This window comes from Pavona decussata, unplaced genomic scaffold, assembly GCF_977016875.1.
Source record: "Pavona decussata unplaced genomic scaffold, jaPavDecu1.1 SCAFFOLD_21, whole genome shotgun sequence".
Lineage (NCBI taxonomy): Eukaryota > Metazoa > Cnidaria > Anthozoa > Scleractinia > Agariciidae > Pavona > Pavona decussata.
Genome location: NW_028145444.1, coordinates 792,907 through 805,000, shown reverse-complemented (window position 1 = coordinate 805,000; position 12,094 = coordinate 792,907). Strand labels below are relative to the sequence as shown.

The 12,094-nt window shown below is 38.2% G+C and overlaps 2 protein-coding genes across 2 annotated transcripts in view; both read left to right on the top strand.

The window, feature by feature from the left end:
* Positions 1-2,072, top strand: part of LOC146486084 (uncharacterized) — a 7,362-nt gene extending 5,290 nt beyond the window's left edge. The window contains exon 3 of the mRNA XM_085098386.1: positions 79-2,072. Within this exon, the coding sequence (XP_084954512.1) occupies positions 79-366 (288 nt within the window). The 3' untranslated portion in view covers positions 367-2,072. The remainder of the gene's footprint in view (positions 1-78) is intronic.
* Positions 2,073-5,985: 3,913 nt separating this feature from the next.
* Positions 5,986-11,176, top strand: LOC146486083 (carbohydrate sulfotransferase 8-like). Its single transcript, XM_085096777.1, has 3 exons — positions 5,986-6,022; positions 8,331-8,377; positions 9,932-11,176. The coding sequence occupies exons 1-3, from the start codon at positions 5,986-5,988 to the stop codon at positions 10,757-10,759; spliced, it is 912 nt and encodes a 303-aa protein (XP_084952903.1). The 3' UTR covers positions 10,760-11,176.
* Positions 11,177-12,094: the final 918 nt, after the last annotated feature.

Genomic DNA, 12,094 nt, shown 5'->3' with positions numbered 1-12,094 from the left:
TTTGTTTGCCGTCGCTTCCCTCTCTCCTTCCCCCCACCTCCCAGGGCAACTGATCAGGAGTCCTATTTTTGTCTTCAGAATAATGTCTCTGATCCTTCCGTGGTCAACTGCTCCATTGCCGAGGCGACCATCTGTAATCAGGCAAGGGCCAGAGTTGTAGGCACAAGCATCATAATTACCTCCTGCGCCGGTATATGCTGTACCACGAACAAGTGTAATGTCAAAGACTTGTTCGATGCACCAACCTCGACTGCCGGACCAATAGCGACGACCAAGAGCGGCGTGAAACAAGTGCAGCCTACATTTCTTAGCTTCCTTCTGGTGTTCTTGACCGTGGTATTAAAGAAGGTTGATGAGTTATTCTAAACAGCACTATCGCCCCCCCCCCCCCTCCCCCAAGAGAGCATCCTATAGATGAATACCCATGGGAATTTGTTTTCTCTCAGGAACTCCGTGTGGTATATTATAGCACAGAACACTTTCCATGTATTAATTTCTGTAAGCTTTAAAAGCACTGTTGTGTTAAGCAAAAGAAAAGCATGTTAAACGTGTAATCTCATTGATTAAAGGCGCGCGTATTTCTATGATTCTAGAGAAATAGGGAAAACGCTTTCATTTTGAAAATATTAGGCATGCGCATTACCGCCACGTATGGTATTCCTTCCAAAGGGTCGGGGCGGATAGCCTGACTCCAGTTCAGTAAACAAATATTAAGCAATGGATGAATTTTTCAGTCAACGAAAGAGACCTACTCGGAAAAAGGGAAATCCAGGAATTTTCTGTCCGAAGTACCCATGTGTCACTGACTAAAAAAATTCATCTATCATTTATTCGCCTGGCTAAAAACATAACATTACAGTTCCTTCATATAGCCAAGCATGCATGCATATGTGGTTTAGCATGAGGTACTTTTCAATATCTTCATCCATTGAAAAAGGCCCAGCTGCGCCAGAGAATAAATGCCAATCCAAATCAATGTACTTTTGCTCTTAAGAGAGGCAGTTGTATTCTAATTAAGTTACGGTCATTTAAATGAAATTTAGCCCTGGATAACTGCTGATTGGAACCATCTAAAGATGTTTAAAAAAAGTAACAGAAAAAATGACATTTAGGTCCTTCATTGTCCTGTTGGATCGGTCAGTAAAAAAAACTGAATACGCAGTAGTGTCTACGACCAAACAAGTTTAAACTGTTTCACGTCTACAGCATATTTTTAAATATATATTTAAAAACAAAATGTTATGTTTTTAGCGGCCTGGTGAATAAATGATATTTTTTTCCCGTCAGTGACAGGCATACTCGGAAAGAAAAATAAGAGTTTTCCAGCATGAAAAAGGAGTCGAACTTAGGTCATAGGTTCGACTCGGATTTTCTCTTTCCGAGTATATCTGCGCCACTGACTGAGAAAATACATCTATCATGTTTTTTAATTGTTTTGTTGTAGATCATGTATTGTGACCTGGATGTTTTGCATTTGCTACCTGCTGCAAGCTATGTAAACTAAGAATGGGTCCATATCGATAATCTTTAGAAATCGATACTTGTAAATGTTATCGGTTTGTTATGTTGCACGTGACCAGCCGAGAGACTGACTGTCTTATGGTCATGCGTGGGAATGAGGCCTATTTTCTTTGTTACGTCATATTTATGTTGCTACGTTTTAAATAATTTCGGTTGGACTGAAGTATTTTTCCAGTCGAAAACCCAGCCTAGCTAGCTCGTTAACCAATGAGCGATACAAGTCTTAGGCAATGACTTCCCCGTATCAATATAGCATAGATATCGCAAAATGTTTATCATATCGTACAACGAGCATCATATGGAATTTAAAATCGCTTATAGGCCCATCTTTAATGCGCACGCATTAATTATGTGTATGCAAACAGGAGAGCGAGTGAGTGTCGGAAATTGAAAGTTTGTGTGAGCTCAGGTTCTTGGAAAATGGGACGTAATCTTCATTTTGTCAAGAATTGTAACGCTACCTCGTCACCATGCATATGTAGTCTATAACAGCTGATACAAGCACAAGATGTATAATTACAATTTTAGGAAATAAAACTAAAAACCTTTTATATTCGACCAGAGGTTGCCTTAAATAAACAAAATTTTGAGAATATTTATATAAGTTTGTAAGTTATTTTAAAAGTAAGCAAGTTGTTTAAACCACGGATAACCATCAGTCAAGCGAAAATTAAAAAATTAAAAAAACCCAAGACTGAATTGTGTTAGATGATTGCCTTGTGGGAACAGAAATCTGGTTGAGTTTCTATTTTATATCACCCAATGGAGACAGCATCCCTAAGTTCTCGGGCCAAGTTATTTCATTAAAAGGGCCTCGCTGTAACAAAAGTTCGCTTTAAATAGTCTGTGAGCGGCTTGGGCAGAGCGAGTGTACCTTGTACATTCCCTACACTGCTGGCAGAGGTTTCTTTCTGGCAAATCTTTTAGCATGTACGAAGTCGTTCGCGTCTCTTGTATTTCACGTTGTCGGCTTGCTTACTTTTCGGGGAAGTAAACGAGCAGACTACGCGAAATACAAGGGACGCGAACGACTTCGTACATGCTAACAGACTTGCCAGATAGAAACATCTGCCAGCAGGGTAAGATTCCCCAAATTTTACCCAGTATGGCGATAAGTAAAGAGTTGTGTAAGTATTCTGGGGCAATTTCTGAATGTCAACATCATTAATAGTCTTTGTTTCCAGCGGCGTTTTGATGGCGTATCCTACTTGAGTTTTTCCAAAAGAAACTTCGAGCTCTTGTCAAAGGGCAATTTCGTATTGACTCTGGCTACTCGATTTTGGAGTCAAACAATCCCAAAACGGTCTCATTTTAAGCTAAGTGGAGTACCTTATTGGTACTTAATTTCGCGATTTTGGCGATTTTATTAGGCAAATGTGAAAAGGGGCATTAAATTTCGCGATTTAAACGTTCTCAACTTCATTTTATTTGTGAAAAAGTCTGAACTTTTTAAAATTTCTAGATAAACTGGAACAAGCAAAACGCATATTTAAAAATTAACTTTTATGTTTATTACAACGTGAATACGCATTGTCTCTACGTAGTTCGCGGCAATGTTTCAGCCATCATCTGAATTTTCTATATGGGTATTAAATTACGCTAGGATTTTTAATCACAGGTCTTTAATTTCGCAATTTTTTTATTTTCTTTTTACAGTCGAGAGCATTGTAACAGAAATAAAGGGCGTACAACCACAAGCACAAGAGAATGGAACGATTTCCATTCTTTTGTGCTTGTGCTTGTGCTTACGTCGTTGCGTCGTACGTGTAAACCGGGACGACGCATGCATAAACACAAGCGCAAGGAAAGGAAACTGAAAAACAGTGACAAGTTGTCAGCATACATTCTAGTTACTCATGCGTTGCCATTTTCCGCCATGTTAGAATCAAGTCTCGCGCCAAAAGGCAGCCCGGCCGCGCGATTGCGTCAAATTTCTCAATCTGTGCTTCTGCGCTTGCGTATGTCAGCTTATGCTTATGCTTATCGCACGTGTAAACATCCTTGTGCTTATGCTTGGGCTTATGCTTGCGTGGTACGTGTAAACCAGGCCTTAAGCTCCCTACTGAGTGAATCAGCCATAGCTAGGTTGATTTGTGACATACATGTCCTGCATACTAATTGTCATATAAGAAGGCGTCAAACAGCTGCAAGCATGGTAATTAGATTTTCATGTTTTATGCTTCTTTTAGAATATGGAGAAATAAGTTTTTGAAATGGATTTGGCACATGTTCTCCCTTTTTCTGTATTGGGTATTACTTAGAGTGAAATAGCTGTTCTTTTCACCAGAAAAAAGTCAGCAAAGACTTTCAGTTTGCAAAGATGTCGTGGCTGTGGCCTGTAGAGTGAATTTGAATCAGTCATGGACACCCAACATAGGCTAAGACAAAAGTGTTGTCGACTTCAAAATAATAACTACTCACAAAAAAAAAACAATTTAAAAAAAAAGGTTTTCGCATTTTAGGAACGTTTGCCGCAACATATTTATTTTGTAAGCATAAAGCTATTATAGTTGGATTCCGCTTTCAACTTTACTTAAAAGTTCTGATCTTGTGCTATTTTTGGCGCATAATAGGATACCGTTGAGGAAGGCCTAAGGGCAGCATTCGGTTCCTGCTGAGTATGGTAAATAGTTAGAGGCCAATTGCGCTGGTTCGATCCGGAAGAAGTAAATTAAACAGAGGCAATTTTAGAGAGGCCGATTTGCACATAAAGAGCCTGCTGAGCTTGCCCTCAATTATCAAACCATCTGGAGTTCAACATATGCCTCACTGAATTACACAGTATTGTGCTATATTGTTTTCGAGCTACTATAGTTAAACTTGTCAATGAGGTTTATAATTCATCATGGCAATGACTAATACACTTTTTGCAAATGGATTCAAAATCCTCAACTTGCCTGAAAAAAAAAAAAACAAAGTCGTGTCACGGCTTAGCCCAATGAAGCCAAAGAAAACTGAGACTGGTTACTACAAAACAAAATAGCTTGCTATCCCTGCATGCACTTGAGTTTAAAAACAGCGATGCGCGTATAAAACACCCACTTTGCCAATCGTATGGTACGGCCGGACTTTTTAACGAGCTGAGATTTGATTGCCAATGCTCCAGCGTTCGATGTCTCAGTTCTTCTAGAGATAGCTGTATCATGAAGTCAAAGTTATGTTTACTCGGACTTTTTCTAGCCTCATTCATTTCAGTATTGTATTGGAACTCTGAGATGAAAACACAAGGAAAAGGTAAGCTATCAAACGCGCATTAAACCTACACATACAGCTGACAGCGTTGAAGTCAGAGACAGAGTCACATTATTATGAATAGTCGGCATACGAAATTAGAATCATCTTGTCCATTATATTTATTTTACACAAACTGATATAAATCTGCTACAAAAAAAAATAGCGTAATATATAGTGGTAGGAGATAGCAAACTCTACCGAGCTTTTCAAAGAAGATCCCCACACTTCCGTGAACTAACGTAAATATAGCTGATGGATGCTGTTTCTAAATCTAACAGTGACACGGGTTTTGTTGTCTTAAGAATTAAGTGTAATCTAACAATACTAAAACTCGCGTTTTCGTAGAGCGCTATTAGCACCATCCTTGTCCGCCACCATCTTTAATTTCTTGTGCTGCATGATACTCCCCGCACAGTGTCACAAGAAAATGCTGCTCATCACCTTTTATTTAAAAGGTCATGCTTAAGTGTTTTTTCCTCAGATTTAAGGGTGAAGAGCAGTTTGCACGCCATAATAATCTCTCATTACCGCGAAAGTACAACTCAATATGCCGTTTTATTGCCATACACCTAACTGGGAGTAAGAATTTCAATTCGGTACTACTTGTATCATTGACAAACGAGAACTTTGTTGAAGTGCAATTTCCCATTCCAGAAACTGCGAGGAGACTAGTGCGAGTGAAAGGATTATGGGATTGTTTGGGTCGACAGATGGAAATTGTTCTAACGAATAAGTGCATTTTTTGGCAGATAGTTGTATAGGAAATACTCTTTTAGGCGAAAACTACGGTGTTCGAGGAGTATCATGAAAAAATTATCTGCTTTTGATTCTTGTCTCGTTTTCTTATTACTGCAAATATCTACTTTGATTGCAAACGTCCTTCAGTTTGTTAAAAAAAATTTGCTTTGATTTATGTTATTTTTTAATTCTCAAACAACATTCCTCTCTTTGATTAATTTTGTTTCGTTTTTGATTTTAAAAATTTCGTCCGTTTGATTTCCAAAATTTTTCTGTTTGATTTTTAAGATGAGTTTAATGATTTCCAACATTTGCCTGTTTGATTAATAAAATGAGTTTTTTTGATTTCCAAAATTTGCCCGTTTGATTTCTAAAATGAGTGTTTGATTTCCAAAATTTGTCCGTTTGATTTCCAACGTTTGCCGTTTTATTTTAATTTCGTCATTTGAGCTCAAGCTCCAGCAGTCAGTACAAGGCCCAGGTCAATCAATTATGGCTGCGATGTCAGACCAAGGAACTCCAGTAAACGGTACATATTCGGTTGTTCTCAGTGTTTTCAGGTCTGTTTTGGTCAGTTAGGTTTTCATTTTTAAACATTGAAAAAGTTATAGCTGATTAGTATTTGCATGGGAGTACGGTAACGAGTTGAATTCGCGACGCCAATGACCGCGGACGATATCGGTTGTAGCGATAAAACTGACCGTGCCGTTGGTGTTCTATCCTGTCACAGAGGGACATTCGTGGAAACTGTTACCTGCAATCTCACGATCGTTGGCAAACATATGCATATGGAAACCAGTCTTTTTACCTGTTGTATGCTGGAATGCGTGACGAGCCTAAAGAGCGTCTCTAGCTGAGGAAGCTTCGTTCTGTCATTGTCATTTCTTTTTTTGTGTCAGAGCTAAGCCCTAAGACTCCTACGAAACTCCTCGAAAAACAACATTTGAGGATTATATTGAAAAATTCAAATCACGACTCCTTGCTAGAGGCTACCCAAATAATCTGATTGAAAAACTTTTATCAGATGTCAAATTTACAGAAAGGTCATCGGCATTGAAGCAAAATGACAACACCCCCAAACAAATATTGCCTTTCGTAACACAATATCAACCATCAGTGCCTGTTGTTTTAATGGGAAAATGGCACTTTAAATACAAAAGCACCCTTTCCTACGAGAAATCTTCAAAGAGCCGCCACTAATTTTCTTTAAAAAAGGAAAATCTCTAAATGACATGCCTGTCAGAGCAAAAATATAAAGAGGTTACACATCAAAAATGTTTCCATTGATAGAAATCGTGCAGGCCTGTCACCCCTTGCTATCTTCTACTATAATCGTCACAAACCGTAATTTGAGAAATCAAATGCGCTATCTTGGAAAATCAAAAACGTCACTTGAAAAATCAAATGGACAAATTTTGGAAATCAAACACTCATTTTAGAAATCAAACGGGCAAATTTTGGAAATCAAACACTCACTTTAGAAATCAAACGGGCAAATTTTGGAAATCAAACACTCATTTTAGAAATCAAACGGGTAAATTTTGGAAATCAAACACTCATTTTAGAAATCAAACGGACAAATTTTGGAAATCAAACACTCATTTTAGAAATCAAACGGGCAAATTTTGGAAATCAAACACTCATTTTAGAAATCAAACGGACAAATTTTGGAAATCAAACCTCATTTTAGAAATCAAAAACAAACTTGGGAAATCAAATATGAAACCAAAAAAATGAAAATAATAATTCAAGAAAAAATAAAATAAAATGAAAAATCAAAACAAATAAATCAAAGCGAATTTTTTTTAATCAAACTAAAGGAAGTTTGCAATCAAAATTGATATTTGCAGCAAGAAGAAAACAAGACAAGTATCAAAGGAGATAATTTATTTGGTGATACTCCTCGAACACCGTAGAAAACTATTTAAGGACGGTGCCTACTAATACCGCAGTAGTTTTGTGCGGTTTATGACTATGCAGGAAAAGAAGATCTTAGCAAGGCCTATTGGAATCCAAAAAGAAAATTGGGGGTAACCACGCATTTTTCAGCGATAATTAAGCAATAATATCTCTAAAAAACGCCAAGATATAAAGCAATGTATAAGATTTTTTTCCTAAATTGAAGCTTAATTATCTCTGAAAAATGCATGGTTACCCCCAATTTTCTTTTGAGATACCAAAAGCATTTGGCAAGTTCTGCTTTCTCCGTATAGTTTTAAACCGCGCAAAAATATTCCTGTATTAGTAGGCACCACCCATAGGAAACACGAGTATCTCGAGATGCGCAGAACGTATGCGCAGTAACAAAAGTAGGCACCGTCTTTAACAAGAGCTACGCTACCCCAAGAAAATGCCGAAAAATGCACTTATTCGTCGGTGCGATGTCCATCCGTCTACCCAAAACAATCCCAGAATCCCTCGCTCGGCACTCAGCAGTCTTTCCACAGTTTCTGAACTGGTGAATTCACAATTCTAAATTTGGTATCCGTTATCGGTAATGATTTTTGTCAGTCCACTCGGCCACACTACACACCAAACGCATCCGAAGTTAATGCGTGGCAATTTTGCACGCCATCTGACAGTTACCAGTTACCCATCCTCTTTAATCCATTTTATCGCCTCTTTTTTTTTTTTTTGGTTAAGATATGTCTTAGCGTACTTGTGTGACTTCAAGTTTATCCACCTTCTGTGTCTCGAACTCGAGGCAACCTTAATTCATTAAACAGCCACTCTCAAATTTCCTGAAATTTATGGACAACTACAGAGGACCTTTAAGAGTTGCTGTGATAAAACTGCAAAGAACTGATTCTTAAACAAAGGAATACTCTTTGCTTTAGTTTCAGGTCATTTACAGAGGATAGTATCGCTTGTCAAAGGATCTCAGGTAATACTGATACGTGTGCTAGCTATCTTTTTGTTGCAAACTCTGTTCATATGTTATACTCTATTAACAAAGGGTGAGAACTTGAGGTAGCCTATGGCACCATACCGAAGTTGCGAGTCAACGGCGTACAAAAAGTCGCACTCAAGCCCAAGTGGCCTATGCGACCCGAGCTAAACTCAGTTTCTGCAGCATGAAGTAACTAGGATTACTGGTACTCCTTCCTGGGTGGGATGCTAGTCCGTTACAGGATACCAAGCATGAAGTGACTAGGAGTATTACTACTTCCGCCGCCAATCAACAAAATGGCGTGCGCTAAATTGACGAACGAGTACACGATTACTCCTTGGGCACCAAGGAGTCTGAACATCGTCATTTTTTAGTGCCGGGGCACAGAGCCCTGGCACAGGCACCTAGTCTGAAAAGGGCCTTAAGAACACCGTTTGAACATGGCCAACGTTAACGTCGGGACAAGATATAAGAAGTGATAAATATTTACTGGTCTCTTTTCTTGTTGTGAAGGCCAACAGTTTACTGATGAGCACGCTGAAATTTCGATGACGTTTCGATCAGAAGAAATTATTTTGACATGTTGTATTGTTTCCTTCAACAGCACTAATGTCTCGATCTTCGCATTTTCTCTGTCTGGTCTCCCCAGATGTGTGAATGAGCAACCGTACGAGCAAAGCAATAGCGAAAGTGAAGGCCCGTTTAAACGGTTTCAACATTTGCTTCAACATGCGTTCAACACAGTTGTTGAACCAAATGTTGGGGGCGTTTGAACAGGTCGATCAACATTGTTGAAAGCGTAAACAAATGTTGAAAACTTGTTGAAAATGTGTTGAATCAAATTTAAATTGGTCTAAACTTTCATTCAACGTCGATTCAACATTTTATTTTCTTTGTTTTTCAAAATGTTGAATGGCGTTGAAACCTTTTGATCACTCCGTTCATCTAACATTTGTCAACATCCGTTCAACTTTCGCTGAAGGAATGTTGGGCAAATGTTGAAAGCGTTTTAACGGGCTTTAAAGAAAATACTAGTAGGTCGTTGGAGACTTTGAAAAGTAAGAAATCACATCGGAGGGGAGGGCAGGGAGGGGGAGGGGGGAGACAGACAGTAGGTAGACGCTACAGACGCTGGGTTAAGCCCCAGCACTTCTCGAAATTTAATATACAGTCAGTAACAACAATATATTTATTTACAGAAAATAATGCACATATTATACTGACCCGCAAATAAGAATGCTAATCGAGGCAGGTCAGTCTTTTACCTGTATTATTACATTATATACTGTTATATTCTTTTACAACATAAAAACAGCAAAAGGGAAATGAAAAGCGTATATTGTTGTAGTAAGAAAATTTTAGAAAAGAGTGATGGGAAACGGTATAAGTTAATTAGATACTTTCTATCTTTTGGTTTAGGTTTTAGAGTTATTGCATCAATCTCAATATATTCATTTTTAAGAATGCCTAACAATGCTTCTTTTATTTTTTTTTTAAATCTGGTGGACACTTTCTTCTTATACTACTAATACTTCTCCACGATTACAGAAGAACGAGAAGAAACAGAACTCAACTCCAGTGGAAGAAACACAAGCAGCTAGAAAACGCCTTCTCAAAGGATACTGCCTCAAACACAGATTTAACAAGAAACCAAAGGATGCCCAATTACAGTTTGTTATTGTGGATGATGAACACAAAATTATGTACTGCTCAATTCCAAAAGTGGCTTCAACTACCTTGAAAAGAGTGTTAGCGGATCTTCGTGGTCTTAAACAAGGAATATTTGTCCATCGTCCGAGTTTATGGCGACGTCTTAGAGAATACGACCAAGATGGCAGAGCATTTCGGCTTAAAACATATTTTAAATTTATTTTCGTTCGAGAGCCTTTACATCGCCTCCTTTCTGCATATAAAGACAAGTTCATCGGGAAAAATCGCCACTTCAGTAACAACATTCGAAAAAAGATTGTGAAACGTCTCCGGCCTCACGATTTTCACCAAAACGATGACAATAAGGTCAGTTTTGCGGAATTCGTTCAATTTTACTCCCGCCAAATGAATCGTAATCCACATTGGCGCCAATACGAAAAGCTTTGCCATCCATGCGTCGTAAATTACGACTTCATTGGACACTTGGAAACACTGCAACAGGACGCCCAACTACTTTTAAAAATGGCGGGAGTTGACGGCCGTGTAACTTTCCCGCCGATTCACAACGCAACAAGCTTAAGTGAAGTGTTGCAGTATTATTCCAAGGTCTCTTCAAAATATATTGCTCGCCTCGGGGAGATATACAGTAAGGACTTTGAAATGTTTGGCTATGAATTTCCAGGAGCTTTAACCTCCGTTTTGAATCAAACGTTTTTTGGAAAGTGATTAAATCTATGATTAGTAGCATTTATATTGTATCGCGGATAAAACTTTTAGAAATTAGGCTTTATCTAGTCCAGCTTTCAAATTCTTACATTCCTTTACTATGGGACTACTACAAGTAGAGTAATAAAACTGATGTTTGAGATTTGCAACGAACATGACACGTTTTTTATGTTGCGTGATCGTACATTTTCTTGACCACGATATCGTCATAATTATGATCAATGACTTTCAACTTACAGCCGTGTAGAGACAAGCCATAAATATGTCAAATATCGTCTCAGATAATACGTTGCTTGGAAAACAAATTTCAATATTTCTGTTTCAATGCACATAAATGCGCGTTGAAACCTATTCATCACCAACTGAATTTTTCCCCGCGCAAGGGAAACGTTCTTGCATAATAAAGATTGAAATATTGCGCAGCGTAATTTTAATGAGAATTTAAAGATTATAGCATCGACGCTGTTAAGAGAGTTTCATCCAACGTTTCGGCAATCCTGCCTTCTTCAGCGTACCAAACTAGTTTTGTGTCCTGAAGAAGGCAGCATTGCCGAAACGTCGGTTGAAACTCTCTTAACAGCGTCGATTTTATAATCTTTAAATTCTCAAACGTTCTTGCATGCCGAAGGGAGAGGAACTTTTTTCACCACTTGTGTCAGGTCGCTCCTCTACCAGTAGGATCTGTGCTGTGTGGTCAGCTCATGATAGGCTAACAAAGTTCAGAAAAGCAATGAAAGCAAGTAAATGTTCATATCAAGGAAATGTTTATGTATACAATCGAGGAACAGATTATTTCCAAGAAAAAAATAACTGCATACTTTGTTAAAGCCAAATAAATTTTGTTGTTTATTGGGAGGTAGCGTGGTCGACGGCAATTGGTTAGAGGCGCGGTCTTGTAATCCCACAAGATAGATTCGTTTCATGGCAGTCCCCTGTTCAAATCTCCGGCCACGCCTTGTGAAGAGCGAACTGGTAGGCCTCCCTTCCACATGGGATTTTACAGAGTTATGGTGAGTTTGTAACACCGGATTATTTGCTTCATTTGCAGTTTGCCACAAGTTGTGCCAATTTTGCCAAAAGTTTTTTTTTTTTTTTATTATTATTATTATTATTCATGATCATTATCATTATTATTATTGTTATCCTTAAAATGTTTTGGTAGAAAGCGAGCGTTGGCAGTTTACTAACAATTCGCGTTGGCAGATATTGATTTTTTTAGTTCTTGTACTACGGTAACGGCAACGACAATGTCAAAAAAACAGAATCTTATAAACAAACGACGACTCTACATGTGCGGTGGAAACTTTGTTTCTTTCTTTCTTCTATCTTTCTATC